This window comes from Centroberyx gerrardi, chromosome 15, assembly GCF_048128805.1.
Source record: "Centroberyx gerrardi isolate f3 chromosome 15, fCenGer3.hap1.cur.20231027, whole genome shotgun sequence".
NCBI classification, from domain to species: domain Eukaryota; kingdom Metazoa; phylum Chordata; class Actinopteri; order Beryciformes; family Berycidae; genus Centroberyx; species Centroberyx gerrardi.
The window spans coordinates 688,287-704,816 of record NC_136011.1 but is presented as its reverse complement, the minus strand read 5'-3'; the positions used below and the strand labels follow the sequence as shown (position 1 = coordinate 704,816).

General features: G+C 43.3%; 1 protein-coding gene across 1 annotated transcript in view; it reads left to right on the top strand.

Moving 5' to 3' along the window:
- ndst2a (N-deacetylase/N-sulfotransferase (heparan glucosaminyl) 2a) overlaps window positions 1-16,530 on the top strand; it is a 145,126-nt gene that overhangs the window by 81,257 nt on the left and 47,339 nt on the right. The window contains exon 3 of the mRNA XM_078288887.1: window positions 12,091-13,960. Within this exon, the coding sequence (XP_078145013.1) occupies window positions 12,887-13,960 (1,074 nt within the window). The 5' untranslated portion in view covers window positions 12,091-12,886. The remainder of the gene's footprint in view (window positions 1-12,090; window positions 13,961-16,530) is intronic.

Sequence of the window (16,530 nt, the reverse complement as noted above, 5' to 3'; positions counted from 1 at the left end):
CATCGCGATGTGCGCATGCGCAATAGTCACATCGCAGGATGTGCGATGTCAAGTAAGGCAAATGAACTCAAACACGTCATGCTACAACTTTTTTGCTGCTTGATACAAAAGGAAAACTCGCACGGTTCTCATTTTCCATGACTAATCTGTAAAATAAGTCTGTCTGATATAACATAATTTACTCCGATTTCAGGGTTTGTTATAAGAGTAGCGTATGTTACTTTTCCAGCTTTCGCGGCTCCGAACCGTAGTTGGGAAGCCTCTGGTGTTGTGCTAGCCTATTTTAGCTTAGCCTGGCTCGTAGCTGGTAACAAGCTTTTTACTAAGAGTCCGGACCAACTCTGCAGTGGAGAACTGGCACTTTATTTCGGTACAGCAGCGAACATAATGCACGGCCTCTCGGTGACGTTCTAAGCTCTTTTCCCGTTAACTATGGTAACTTTACTCACTTAGCATCCTGCAACTCACTCTGGCTGCGGCTAAAAACACAGTCACTTCCTACTACGTCACCCGCGCAGGTTACCCACAAGGCCACCTTCTTAAAGGGGCAAGGCTTGATCATACATCCATGGGCTTGATAGAGCTATTCAAGTCATTTGGTGAAAATTCCTGTATTTTTTCATATCGCAATATATATCGCAGAAGAAAAAAATATTGCAATGTCAGTTTTTTCCAATATCGTGCAGCCCTAATTACACAGCAAATTGGGTTATCACACACAATTTTAAAAGTTAAGATTTCAAAACTGTTAAAAGAACCAAAACTGAATGGAGTACAAGTGAGATGATTCTTAAAAACAGCTGCAATACCCCCACCACAGCCTGTTAACCTAGGTGCATTCAGAAAATTATAACTGGGTGGGCAGAGCTCCACTAGAGGGGAGCACTCCCCAGGTTTAAGCCAGGTCTCAGTAAGGAGTAGGAAATCAAGGTTATGAGATGTAATTAGATCATTGAGAATGAAAGATTTATTAGACACGGACTGAGAGTTTAAAAGTGCAAAGACAACTGGAATAAGGGGCTTAGCTGAACTGGATGTACTACAGCAGACTGTAATCAAATTATCTGGCCTAGCAGTTGAAAACACAGAATGCATAGGATAGTGGTTAAATCTAGGCATAATCATAACAGGAATACTGTATGAGACCAGGGGAGAACACTCAAATGGGCTCACTACAGGTCAGGAGGTAAAAGCCTTACAGGAGTGCAAAGTCAGTTCGATGTTGGTTGATAGAAGGCGTGAGCCTTCCTGGGAAGGATGGAGGCCATCTAGTTTAAAAAGCTGAGTCCTATTTAAAAAGGCAGCAAAATTGTCAACAAATGGAATATCTCTGCTCCTGCAGTAAGCCTTTAGCCAGATGTGGAGTTGGCGTAGGCGACTGAACTTCATGTCACCAAAATGCGCGCGGGGGGGGGGGGGGGGGGGGGGCGGGCTGGAAATAATTACCTACTTCCCAGTGTCCAACAGACTGTCCACAAGGCACACAAACTCCTCTTTGAGAGTCTCCGAGTGTTGATTTTTGATGTCGTTGGTGCCGGCCTGGGGCTTTAACTCCACCTCCCTAGAACAGAGGTCCCCCCTCTTCTCTTTCCCACTTACTCCTTTTAATTCTTCCATTCATATTTTGAACCCGGGAAGAATGAAGTCAGTGCAACTGTTACCTTCGAACAGTATCAACTTTTCAGCATCAACTTTTCTTTTTGAACAAGCCATTTTTTTGTTGTCACTCGCCACCTTTCATCTTTCTCTCTCTCTCTGCTGTCCCGTCTCTCAGCACCGCCACAGCTTAAAGTGTCTCTGTTTAAGCAGCTGCCTTTCTGCCAGAGACGCGGCATGATAGGCTGTGCTGTCATTTGCATAAACACATGCGATTGGACAAGGCGCTGCAGTTGGAGGACCCTCGCAGCTCTGTTGAGGTGACAAAGCTGTGCTGGTTGAAAAACAACAAAACAAACAGCCTTCAGCAATTTAGCTTATTATTTCTTATTAGGGTTAGGGTTACACACACCCCAACCACCCAGACACACACATTCACACCTCAGCTACCTGCGTGCAGACACACACACACACAATCTCTCCTGAGAGATAGTCGGCCACACACACTACACATCGGTACACATCCACCGCGCACACACAGCTAGAATCACCCTAGCAACCACCTAGAAACACCCTAGCAACCACCTAGTACACTCCTAGCAACCTCCTAGAAACACCCTAGCAACCACCTAGTACAACCTAGCAACCACTTAGAACACCCTAGTAACCAACTTGAAACACCCTAGCAACCACCTAGAAATACCCTAGCAACAGCAAGCCCACGCATTTTGTACTAGGCTTAATCCCTGTCTGCGAAACCAGCCCATAAGGCATAAACTACTGTGTGTAGGCTATAGCCTACAGACAATACATGGAGTTTAGGATTAAGTCTACAGGTTAGCCTACATAAATGTTTTCAAGTAAAGATACAAACATTATTGGCCTATGATATTCTTGCGAGCAAATAATCTTGGCTCCCATGTCTCTTATTGTTGCTGATGTCAATAGTTCCTGAAAGGAAACCCCACTTTTCCTTCAACAAAGCTCCTAAAAAAGGAGATAATGAAGTAGCTTATTTAATTTCCTACAATTTTTGAATGGCTGGCAAGATGGTGGGGCAAAAATCATTTTCCGGGTCACGAAGGAAAGGAGGAGGTCGTTTTTTTTTTTACATTTAACAGTCTTGGGCCAACTATGAGAGTCCCCAATATAACGTCCAAATAGACAATTTACCCCCACTTAAAAAAAAAGCTCAAGTTATAGGCTATTTAATTCATGATGAGGCTGGATGACGGCTGCGTTTCACTGAACAGGCGCGATCATGTGGTGCTGAAACGGTTGGTACAATCAATAGCTGTGAACAGCACCCGCCTGGTGCTGAAAATGAAATGATTTAATGATAATAACAATAATGACATTGAGCACGTTTACATGGACTGCAATATTCCGATATTAACCCGATTAAGACAATACTCTGAATAAGAAACTGCCATGTAAACAGCATTTTCTGATTACCTTAACCCGAATAAGGTCATAGTCGGAGTAAGCAATAGTCCAATTAAGACGTGGAGTATTCCGATCTTAGTCGCATTATTGAAGTGCATTGTAGACATGTATACACCTTAATTGCACTATGACATCCTATCAGAGTTTTTGCAGCATTTTGCGACACGTATGGCAATCCAACTGCTTGACAACGCATGCTCTAGCTTCCAGCAATTGTTGCGCAACAGAAGAAAAGATGACTGCCATCGGTAAAAAGAAGTCCCAACATTTTGTCCCTACCACGGTAGCAACATGACAGAAAGGGTTTCAGGTTAAATTACGGAGGGAAACTCGGATGTAGGATGTAGGGACGTCATGTGGGCATGCGTCTTCAGTCATTAATCGGACTATGCTCTGTAGCATGTAAATGGGAATATGAATGGAATATTCTATAAGCAACTCATGTAAACACCTTAATCGAAATATTGTCTTATTTAGAATAAGGTCAATAGAAAGAATTATTGCAGTCCATGTAAACGTAGTCATTGTCTTCATTAAATTAGAATGCAATTCAATAGTTTGATCCAACTTATATTTCAGCAAAACAGAAGCACAAGAACTAAATGCAAATGCAAAAGAAAGCAGTTCGCACCTGCGGCTGGTTACCACATGTCCTGACCACAGCCGGAGAAGGGCGATTTGTAAAAATAGCCACAAAACGCAAACATCTCCTTTTCTAGGTCTATATTACTTACAAAACCACATTGTATGTTTTGCAGTCTGTATTTTTTGCAAACGTTATTAAAGGAGGAGAAAAATAAATGACAAAAATAAATTCACAACGCCCACTGGCGTTGTCTATGGCGGTGTAGTGTTAATGTAAAAGATTGCATCTCCCGTCGGTCACAAGTTTCTGGATATCCGGTGAGATTGACATTAGTTTGATGCGCAGGCAATTCCCCACGTTTTTGTTTGTCAGCCTGTTCCTCTCATGTGTCTTGATTGCATTCATGGAGGAGAATGCAGGGACTAAAATATTTTATAACTTGATATTTCCCATCTAAACGATGTTTCTAAAGATGTTTCTAAGTAAAAAAACAACCAAAACATAATCCAATCGGAGATTCCAATCACTATCCCTTGACTCCCATTGACACATAATAGCTTACTGATAACACGGGTAACTTTTTCAATCCAATGTCTTAAATTGAGCTTTTGCTTCTAGTTATGTTCTGGCCCGCCATCTAATAACCTAGAAAAAATTGTCCCAAGGCCAAATTTACTTGCCGACCCCTGATGTAAGACCTTCCTCCTGACCAAATGTTACCAATAGATACCAACATAGATAACAATTTACAGTATATAGATACCAATGTACTGTACATGGATACCAATTTACTGTACATGTAGACCAATTTACTCTAAATGGATACCAATTTACTGTACCTGCATACTGATTTACTGGACAATTTTGGTCCTTATAAGCAAGTCTGAACCATTCATGCCCTGGTTAAACAGTGCTGCTGTCAGGGTAATGGCAGCATGGGTAGATCTAGCTCTCCGTGTTTCAGTACTAAACGTACATTGTCTAATCAGATGTTATGCAGCTATTTACAGAGCGCTCAGCTTGACTATTCTTGCCAGTGATCTGTGCTGTCTTCCAGTCATTTCCAGGCTAAAAGCTGTGATTTTCCGGTACCTTTACTGCCTTCGCCGTCACTAGCTGAGATTTTTTTTTCTTCTGAAAGCCCACGATTTCAGAGCCAAGCTGGTTTTATGGGCTCTGATATAGCTACAATCAATAGTTTTTCATGCAGCTGCCTGACATTGAAAAGTGTGGGGAAGATCTGGTTTGTATATATGAGTGTGTGGGTGTTTCCTTGGCTGCATTTGGCTCCCAGGTTGTTGCTGCTGTCTCTAAGCCCTCAGCCATTGATTGCGACTACTAACGAGGTTGACGAGATGCAAGAGAGCTGACAAGCCATTAGGGGGGAGAGAGAGAGAGAAAGTGGGTAGACTTGGTTGATATCAGGTCTGGTGGATATTGATGTGAGAGAGGAAGAGAGTCCATGCACATGTTTTTGGCATGTTTATATGTTATCACTTAAGTCACTGTTACCATTATCCCAGGTTGTTGCGGAGTATGCTGAGTGTGTATCACTCAGCCATGTGAATGTAGCAGTAGTAGAAACCGCAGATAAACCTAACAGCAGCATTTAATATTTGATGGTGTATTTTTCATATTGTCAGTGTTATGCACTCAAATCTTCTTGTGCTTTGGAAGTTCTACTGCTGTTAATTTGCACACCCTCATAATGCTATGCTTTTTCCCAAAATCTGTGCTTTTTTCCAAACTTCCCATTCATGCGTTCTACTGAACATGGTCTGGTGTTGAAATTGTCTGTTGCACACGTTCATATAATCTCAATTTGCTATATTCTTGTTTTATTCTTGTTTGTCTATTCTGTTTTTATATTTATATTCTATTTTATTTTGCTGTGCTATATTACTACCAATTTCCCCATGAGAATCAATAAAGTTTCATCTTATGTAATATGTTATTCCAGCAGCAGCTACTCAATGTGTCACACACAAAGAGAGGGTCATTTTAGTTAATGTGCTAATAATATAATATTTTTGATGAAACATAATCATTGTCGATTTTGGGGCACCACTGTATCTTGTGGCTTGGTGATACAGAACCGAGCTAAGGGACCACTTGAGCTCTGCTAAAGGGCCTATTTTAAGCACATTTAATTAATTCATCTGAGGGAATTAATTTTTTTGCTATCAGAGGTTAGGCCACATTCCTGTGTCCAAGTTTTATTGGTTAACATGCAAGTGACATGTCTTTGTCCCAACACGTGAAGGTTCATCTCGGGCAGTTCATACCGTAACGTAACCCTGTGCTGCTCACAGCACAGGGCTGTGAGCAGACCATACCTAGGGCTGGGTATCGTTCAAAAATTTTCGATACCGGTACCGATACCTTGACTTCGATACCGGTTCCTGAACAATACTTTTTTCGGTACTTTACTCTCTCTGTAATAACAAAAATGTAATTTCAGTTGTAAAAAATAAGTCCAAACTTCTCAATTTCAACATTGTTATTTATTTAGAACATTTTACACAGCACACAAAATAAAACCCCTCCCTACCTCCCTCTCCCCTCCCAAACCCGTCCCTACAACCTCCAACCTGTCACAGTCTGTCACCACCAGGGCATAGCATGAGAACGCTGTTGTGTGTGTCTCGGAGGAAGCACATGTGATATCCTTCCCAAGATCTAGGAGTCGTAGCAGCGAGGTTAACAATGAACGCGGTCACTGCCCTGTGGCACTCACTGACTCTCTGGCAGGGTAACGACGTCTTTTGCGCCAGGGTGAAGGGTGTAACCTCTGCGGCTCTCACTGTGACACGAGGGCGGGTTGAGAGTGGGACAGGGTGACCTGTCAATGAAAGCAAGAGTGTAAACAACATGACTCACGAGCTGATGATAATGATAACGCTAGTAAAAATGCTAAGCTAACGTCAGCCAAGACAATGAAAAAAGCCCAGTTATCTCCATCAACAACTTATCCAACTAGCTAATTAATTACCTGAACATGTCGATGAAGTTGTCGATGCCTCACTTAAAGTTTCGTCGTCCATGGAGGGTTCAACTTCTTCGGCGCTGGCTGCAGGCTAACGTTAGCTGCGGCTGCTGCGGGGGACTTGGCTTTCAGGCTATCAAATACGGTAGGCTACACTCTTCAGCTTTTAGAAATATTTTGTGTTTGACCAGGCGTTTCCTCAGTTTAGACGTGTTGCCATGGCCAGCTTTGCATTTCACATCACAAATATTGCAGCGAGCGTTGTCTGCGTCAAGCAACAAGCTGCAGGGGTGACGTAATCTCGCTCTCGTAGTCTCGCTCTCTCTCTTTCTCTCTCTCACCCAGATGCGCTCTCAGGTACCGAAATTTGGCACGATTGATTTTACGTGAATCGGTACTCGGTAGTACCGATGTAATTCGGTCGGTGCCCTAAAAGTATCGAAGTTCGGTACCCAGCCCTAACCATACCATTGTTTAAGTCCTTTTGATCACACATCCTCTGATTAGTCTGTAGTGTGGAGATCCTGTGGGACTGTTGTGACCTCATTAAAATGCAGATTAGTTTCTTTTGAACATTTGCTTCATTCAAGCCCATGATGGATTTTCCTTTGGGGCTGTTGGTTGGTCAGGGGGTCACCCAGGTGACTTTTGCACTGTCCCTACTACAATTACGTACATGCTAATGCACTATATATGAAGAATATCTGACTTCTGACTTTTTAGTGTAGGGCTCGTAGTTATTGCAGCCTTTTCTAAAACACACACGCATCCAGATTGGTAGTGTCCAGTGTGTCCAGATTAGATTTATTAAGAGTGACAGCAGGAGACGGTAGGACTTCTGGTGTTCCTTTACCCTCAGAGTAGCCTTAGGCACACACACAAACACACACACATCCCTACACCTACAGGGAGTGTTTAATTTCTCATGTCAAATTTTGTCTGGAAGAGAATGTGTGAATATGACTAATTTATTCTGTCTCTACTTGCAGATGTGCAGTATGTTGTCAGCACCTCCTGCTCACAGGAGGGAAATATTTGCACTGTGTAGAATAGATTTGGAATGAATGTCATCTACGTCTACAAATACATTTTGAAACATGTTGAAACACACGAGTGAGTGAGTCACTGACTGATTAATTTTTGAATATTTGTTCAGCTTTAATGAGGACTATCTTCGAATGTTTTCTCTCTGCAGAATCAAGTTCTCCCTCTTTCCACTACCTGTGCATGTGTCTTCTTGTGCCGTGTGTTTTTTAACTGGCCACCAAATAGAGGAGGCTGAAGGGGGGGGGTATAACAGAATTTACATTTTGGGGTGAAGTGTTCTTTTAAACATGAATTATGGGTAATGGTTGCTGAGCTGCCAGAGGTTTTAGGTCAGTTCCCTTGCTGAGAATTGGTGCTTTTGTGAAATAAAGAACAGAAGAAATTCGGTATGGGAGCTGCAGGATCACCATCAGCCTCCATAAAATGAAATGCAGAGGGGTTATCTGGCCAAGACAAGTTCCACTGCATGAAAAGGAACGAAGCCTTTCATTTCCACTCATCCTCTGTGTTCTCTGCCTGTCTCTGCTCTCATTAATTCATTCCCCTCTCCATCTCTTTTCTTTCTTTTTACCCTCAGATTATTATACTGTATGTAACTCCTCTCTGTCTTTCTACCCTTATCGTTTTCTCCAATCCACAGGCATACAAGCCTCCAAACTAGTTTCCCTGTAGCGTGTGTGTGTGTGTGTGTGTGTGTATGTATGTGTGTGTCTCCCATAGACCCATAAATAATGGGCATGGTGAACCAACGCGCAAGTGACATTAACTCATTTGTTTCCAATAGGGTGTGCTCAGTGGCACAGCGCGGCAAGGACATGCACACTTCCTGGGGCCGTATTCACGCTAGTAGTTGGTCCTAGCAGTGAAATTCTAAGAAAATTCTTAGAATTATGACGTTTTCTAAGAATTTCCCCTTAAAGGTAAGATTAAATCCTAGTAAAGATAAAAGCTATTCAGGAAGCATCTTGGCTCCTAAGGTGAAAAACTGTTACGAGTAAAGAGGAGAACTTTTAGGGGGGTTAGGAGTTTCTTAAGCAGAGGATTCAGGATTCATTCCCACGTTCGCACAAGAAACGGGATTTATGGATATAGCGGGTTTCCCCGGTGTTGTTGGGGTCATTGATGGGACAGACGTCTGCATCACTGACTATCTACTCTTGTTCAACAACTCCATTCGTATAGACTTCCCAATAAAGGCCAGCAATTGTATTAATTGGTCAGTGTTGAGACATTTTCACTGCGTCTTAACGTCAACTTGATTGACAAGTCATAATAACATTACCTTGTCCACACAAATAAAGGCATCACCATCATCATTAGGCTGTGAGTACCACTTAAGTATTAGAAAGTTAGGCTTTTCAAACGACCAACCATGTGCCGTGGAGTGCCAAGAATATGCATGTTTTAATTCTAACCAAACACTACACCAGGTGATCTCACTGATTTGTTCCTCTCTGGTTGTGTGTGTGTGTGTGTGTGTGTGTGTGTGTGTGTGTGTGTGTGTGTGTGTGTGTGTGTGTGTGTGTGGTGGGGTGGGGGTGAATGTTTGCTGGCAGACAGTTTACTTGTCCAGGCCTGCTCCATCAACTCCATTGTCCATCTACTCCATTATCAAGATTGTTTTTCAAATGCAGTGCTCCCGCTGAGTTTCAAGTCCACCCTGTGTTTTTCTCTCCATAGCCCTCCTGCTTATGGACTTATGTGGATGGTGTGTGTTTGTGTGTGTTCCAAAAGGCTGTTTGGTTAGTTGTGTTCACAGAGGGCTTGTTAAAATGTTTAGTTGTTGAAGTGAAACACACTTGATTGCTTATTCACTCTCTCTCTCTCACACACACTCTCACACACACACACACACACACACACACACACACACACAGGAATGAATGAACAACTCTCCCCAATCCAGACTCTCCTGTCATGCCACATGAATCCCCAGCCTCAGTGAAAACACACTGAGACACACACACACACACACACACACACAACCAATACACACATAGCACAGCTCTGATGGGTTTTATCATGTTCTGTTCACACACTATTTTGGTAACTTGTTTTCCTTCCTCCAATGAGCACAAAGCTTATTGGCTCCAGTGAGTGGCCACTTCACAGGTGTCAGCCACATATATGTGTCTTCAGCTACAACCAGTCATTGGAAACATGTGATTGACCAATTCACTCATCATGGTAGACGACTACCAAACTAACCCTCTGACCCCTTTGTAGAAACAATGCTGACATCTCACTGTACTTTTCTACATCAGGGATTAACTTTATATCGTCCATCTTCTTCACTTTCTCCCTTTCTTCGCCGACTTTAGCGTATCAAAGAAGCCAGGTTTATTTGTTTGTGTCATGTTTGTATGTATTTATCTGATGAAGGCCGTCATGGCCCAAACGCAGAGGTGGGGACTCCAGTCACATGACTTGGACTCAAGTCAGACTCAAGTCACAATTTTAATTACTTTAGACTTGACTTGGCTTCTGGTGACTTTGGACTTGACTTTGACTTGTACTTTGATGAGGTTGAAAAGGTTTCTAAAGTCTTGACAAAAGATCTTGCGTTTGTGTAAATGACTTAGATTGAAAGTGATGAGATTTGTTCCACCAGATGACTGAATATAATTTCTGTTTTCTGAATTTGTATGGAATGATTGAATTTATTGAAGTTGAAACTGATTATAGAAATCAAACTCATGATGCTCTTACCAAGTTTCTATCCTATTAAAACCACATTGCATTGAAAAGTCCTAGATATTTAGTTTTCTTTAAGATCTAAAATTTATAATTGACTCTTGATGTGTTCTGACTTGACTTGCTGTTCTACATTTAGACTTGAGACTTGACATTAATGTCTTGGACTTGACTTGGTGTTCTACATTTAGACTTGGGACTTGACTTGAGACTTGTGCCTCAAGACTTGAGACTTGGGACTCAAGCAAAGTTGACTTGCTCACACCTCTGCCCAAACGTAATGTTTTTAATGCTATAAATAGAGTCTATTTTTCCACAGATGTTCCACAGTGTTGCGCCTTACTTTTTTGTTCCCTTTACTGACATTTTTATAGGCAGCACAACTTAATCAAAGTGCAGTGAGATGCCAGCATTGTTTCTACAAAGACAACAGTAAAAAAGATGAGGATGTTGTTGCCTAGGCTGTTGGAGCTCAATGTAAGTACAGCCTGTTTCCCAAGGTATTTCTCCTGCTGTAGTGCAGGAGGGCATGGCGCTCCGCATCCTGTGTGAACAAGCCCTTGTTGATTTACATGTGCGAGTCGCAGCTGGGCTGTTCAGAACAGAAGCGTATTTTTACACACCGTCCAGCAGCCCTACTGCACTGCACTGCACTGCAGAAATACCCTGTGAAAATAGGCTGTGCTTACATTGAGCTCCAACAGCCGAGGCTGCACCAGGCAAGACTTTTATGTAGAAATCCAGCTGTAGATCAGCCATGCAGCCAATCTGTCTTCATTTTACATCGACAACGGCTAGTTTAAAAGTTTGTACACGAGTTTCGGGAGTTTCCAGAGGTGGCGAGTCGCGCTACTACAAGCCTCCCTTCAAATCCTTGAATGAACATCTGCATAGCAACAGGTGTGTCATCGTTCACTTTATTGTCCAATCAAAGATAATGTTTCTTCCTCGGAAAACTAATCAGTGATAGACTATTACAGGCTGAAATTATTATTATTAAACAACATAGAAATTAATTCCCGGGAGAAATATCTAAAATATTGAACTCCATCTCGCCGCGACTGAGGCTCAGTGGACTGACTTAATTTTAGGCTATAGTCTACTTTCTAACTCCGGTGCCGGTGAATGTATGTGTGTGTGCGCGCACGCATGTCAGCTTGAGCGTGTGTGTGTGTGTGTACATGTCTGTGTGTGTATGGGCACTCAAGACTGGAAATTTAATGTTAGTATGTTATGTTATGTTTGAATGACACCTCTAATATATTTAAATAAATGTCTCCAAATAGACTGCAAACTTTGCGGCCCTTTTTCTCAAAAACATAGTTTGGTAACAGTCAAGACATAAAGGGGCATTCCTCTTTCCAACATTGCATTAAACTCAAAATGTCTCCAGGGGTCAATGTGACTGAAAATGATAGAGCAGGTCACGGGCAGAACACACATTATAATAGGGTGTGAAAGCCAAGAGGAGGCCCATCTTGCACTAGATCTACCTAGTCTTGTTGTGGAAAACGTTACATTTTTTTGAAGTGTTCAAAATTGTTGCCATTTGCAACTGTTTTTTTGTATGGTGCAGCTTCAAGAGCTAAATGTTGCCAAAACTTACACTGTTAAGCCCTTTGTCTTTGTCCCTCCCTCCCTTCTTTCCTTCCTTATCTCCCTCCCCTCTTTATCCCCCTTTCTTTCCACTTCTTTTTCCCGGATCCTCTCCTCCTTCTATTCTGCTCTCCTCTAGGTGTCTCTATCTGAGATGTCCAGGCTGGGTGTCCAGAGGGGGCTCGACCCCGGCTACAGCCCAACCACAGACCACCAGCACAGACACTCCTGCTGCTGAGAAACTACACAAACATCTATAGACACACACAGAGACACACACACACACACACACACACAGACACACACATCTATAGACACTCACACACAAATTGCTTGAGAGACAGAGCTTCACGAACTGACCAATCTACAGGCAGCCGAGGCTGAACGTCAGACCAGCTGGTCATGAACCAACCGAGGATATCACTGTGTGGTGTTGAGTGAAGAAGAGAGAAACTGCTGTGCCTCCAAGAGGGAAGGAGAAAGGAGTGCGGGTGTGTGGGTGTGGGTGTGGTTGTGAGTGTTGGTAAAACACAGAGGAAGAAACCCAATCTTCTTAGACTACAAGCTGAGAACAAGCAAGCCTGCGAGACGAAGAGGACCATAAACTAAGAGTCTACAAAGACTGAGCCAGGGTAGCCGGTATTCAGCCAGCATCCATTTCTCCCTCCATTTATTCATCCATCCATCCATCAGCCATCCATCCTTCCCTCCCTCCATCTATCCATCCATCCATCTGTGGGTTGGTAGTAGTGCTGCAGGCGATGCTGGCCATGGTGACCTAGCGTAAATGGCTATTCCTCAGCACAGCTCAGCACCAGTATCTGCTGCTCAATCCTCCTCCTCTCCCCCCTCCTCTCACTCCTCAACCATTTTTCCGCCTTCCCCGCTCATCACCGCTGCTTGCCGCCAGGCCCTGCCCCCCCCTCTCCACCACCATGGTAGGTGCAGGCCTGGGTGTGTGGAAGCTCATGCGTGGAGTTCGCCAGCTGGAGCTTCACCGCCTCATCCTGGCACTCATCATCTTCTGCCTCCTGTCCATGGCCTTCCTGGCTTACTATGTCTCCAACAGCCCCAAGATCAAGGAGGCCCCTCCGCTGCCCTTCAGTGACTGTGGTGGAGGAGGGGGGATGTCGCCTGGGGCTAGCACTGGGGACACCGGAGGAGGGCAAGGAGGCCAGCGGGCACCCCTCTTCCTGCCCCCACGCCAGGGACGTCTACAGCAGGTCAAGGCGGTGGACAACTCCCGGACGGAGCCTGTGGTGCTGGTGTTTGTAGAGAGCATCTACTCCCAGCTGGGCCAGGAGATTGTGGCCATATTGGAGTCTAGCCGCTTCCGCTACCGGACAGAGATTGCTCCTGGTAAAGGCGATATGCCCACATTGACAGAGCGTAACCGCGGCCGCTACACATTGGTCATCTATGAAAACGTGTTGAAATATGTCAACCTGGACGCTTGGAACCGCGACTTGCTGGACAAGTACTGTGCCGAGTATGGCGTCGGTGTCATTGGCTTCTTCAAAGCTAATGAAAACTCTCTTCTCAGCGCCCAGCTTAAAGGCTTCCCACTGTTCCTGCATTCACACTTGGGACTCAAGGACTACCGCATCAACCCCAACGCTCCTCTGCTCTACATCACCAGGCCCAACCAGGTGGAGCAGGGTCCTCTACCAGGGGACGACTGGACCATTTTTCAGTCCAACCACTCCACCTATGAGCCGGTTCTCCTGGCCAGTACCAAGTCCTCTGAGGCGCTGGCCCACCTTGGCCCCGGCCCCCTGCGGGCACTCCATGCCACGGTGGTCCAGGACTTGGGACTTCACGATGGCATTCAGAGAGTTCTGTTTGGGAACAACCTCAACTACTGGCTCCACAAGCTAGTGTTCGTGGATGCCATTGCCTACCTGACAGGGAAGAGACTGTGTCTTTCCCTGGAGCGCCACATCCTGGTGGATGTGGATGATATATTTGTTGGCAAGGAGGGAACCCGCATGAAGGTGTCGGACGTGGAGGTGGGTGAGACTTGTCAGGCATAGCTCCATATGAGGTCATAAATTATCACATGCTTCTTGTAAACAGTGAGTCACCTAATCATGTTTTAGAAGTATGATTTTTTTTTTAGATTAGGTTTCTGGTGTAATGCCAAACGTGGACATGAACTCATATCCATGCTAAAGCGTGACAAGGTTGTGTTGATTGGAAATAATACTTTTAAGTGTTTGTGTTAATGTGTGCATTGATTTCGTTAATGTGTGCATTGGCTTCCCTGTTCTCTTCATTTTTACTTTCTTTATTCTGTCTTAACCGCCCCTTTGTCTTACGTCAATATTATGTCACATTAGTTTTTTCATCTGTTACTAGAAATACATAATTAACTATAACACAGAAAGTGAGAATGTTAAGAAGCTTAACCTTTCAGGTCCATTCAGCGTTTCTTAGCACTGATGTTTGCTGTAAAAGCAACGGAAATCCCAAGAATTCACTTCAGTACTTCAGTAACTCCTTTCTCTTTGTGCAATACACATGGGAGGCAGATTGATTTCCAATAAGATTTTCATTAAGGTGTGACTGGGCAGCAACAGGAAACCTCCACTGCCTGCTAGTATTTATTAACATGAATCTCATTAGCCACATCAATCATTGCTCTCTTGAGTTGTTAGCTTAGCCATTAGTCTGCCACTGTGTAATAAACCTAATTGCTTGTGCTGGTCTCGTTATAGGGACAAAAAACCAACAGGAAATTATATTATGCTTTCTTTCTTCAATCTCCACCAAAAAGCCTTATTCAAAGTGACAAAAGGGGCAACAGCAAGAGTTTTTCACAGCAATCACAGACAACTTCCTAATGGGTTATTCTTGCCATGCTTGCAATGCAAACACTTAACCTGTGTCAGCAGTTTTTGAGATGCTAAGAAGGCAGCTGAAGGGACGTTCTTGCAAAGGCATGGATCAAGCCCTGAGTCATACAGACAGTTAATTAGGCTGTTGTCAGTTGTCGTCAGTAGACGTGGCATGAGGAAGGACCACCAGATGAAAAACTAGCATTAGCACTTAGCACATAGATTTTTTTATTCATGGTAGTGCTGCAGGGGGATATTTCTAGTTAATTACTCTAGTTGGAAAGGTCTGACTAACATGTGGATTTACACCTCGGACAGGAAGACGCCTGCATCAGTCCATCACTTGGCAGGGAAACACAACAAGTGTACAGAGTGTTCTGTAAAGCAGCAGCAGCATTATATCATCAGAAAAATAGCCCTATGAATTTGGAGATGCCAATTTCTCTTTTCTCCGTACTGCTGAAAGTGGAGGCAGCTTTTGTCTCGATTATCAAGCACTGTCTTCTCGAACCGTTTAGCCCGTCCTTCAGTTCAGTTTGACATAGCTGAATTGTATCTGAACACTTTTCAAATTTCATTTCCACCCGCGTGTATTGATCCAGTCTTGTTAGTCAATAGAGTGGCAGCTGGTCTAGCAGAGACACTTTGAGCTGTGGAGGTGGTGATGGGATAGCAGACAGACAGAGGGAGAGAGAGAGAGAGAGACAGAGAAAGAAAGGTGGTGAGTAATGACAAAGAAGTGGTTTGTTTAAAAACAAGAAAAGTTGCACTGACTCAATTTTTGCCAATGTTCAACAAATAAATGGGAGCAGTAAAGGAGGGAAAGATTAGAGGGACTTATATTCTAGGAGGGTGTGTTAAACCCCCAGTATGCAATTATTATGACTGTGTAAAATTGGGGCATTTTCAGGGCATTTTGAACATTATTGGATCTCAGTTCTGTGAATACAGTAGTGTTCCGAAGAGAGAACCAGTCTTGCACTGAGAAGACTAAAATCTGCACTTTGTTCTTATATTTCAGAAAGAGAAAGTATTTGTCACATTTTTGTTTTAGCATACTTATTCCCAATACATATACAATTTAAAAATTGCACTTCTGCACTGACTCAAGAAAGTACATTAAACATTCACAATGAAAAATATTATTTGTTGGTTTCACATAATGTTTTAATACATACAATAACCATGTAGGCCTATTAATTATAAAAAATAGGGATGCCCCGATAACGTTTTTTGATGCCGATCGCCGATCGTCTATGAGCCATATCTGCCGATACCAATCGGCCATAGATAGTTTTTTTGTTTTGTTATAGCAGCTGGTATAGCAGTATTATAGGTCAGTTTCCATTTTACATACATTTCATCCATCAAATTGAGTCCTGGTTAAAAAGTATCCACATTTTCTTTTTTTCTACCTCAATATTTACTTGATCATTATGTAAACAAAACCATGTGCGTTATAGGTAGCGCAACATGATTTAGTGAGATAACCGAAGCACAAGACTCAGACTGTTGCCACTTGCCTGTGTTGTTGAGTCGAGTTAAATAAATGGAGACACCCTCCGAAGATATATATCCGTTTCAGTCTTTGTTTTTGTATAAGTGAATGTTCTTAAGAGAGAGAGAAATGAGACTTTTCAGTTGCCTCTCCGCTGTTAGGGTCTCGACCGTCGTCTGGTACGACGCCGACAGTGGTGCAGAGTGCAGACCATTATGTAAACAAACGCACATGGCATGCGATG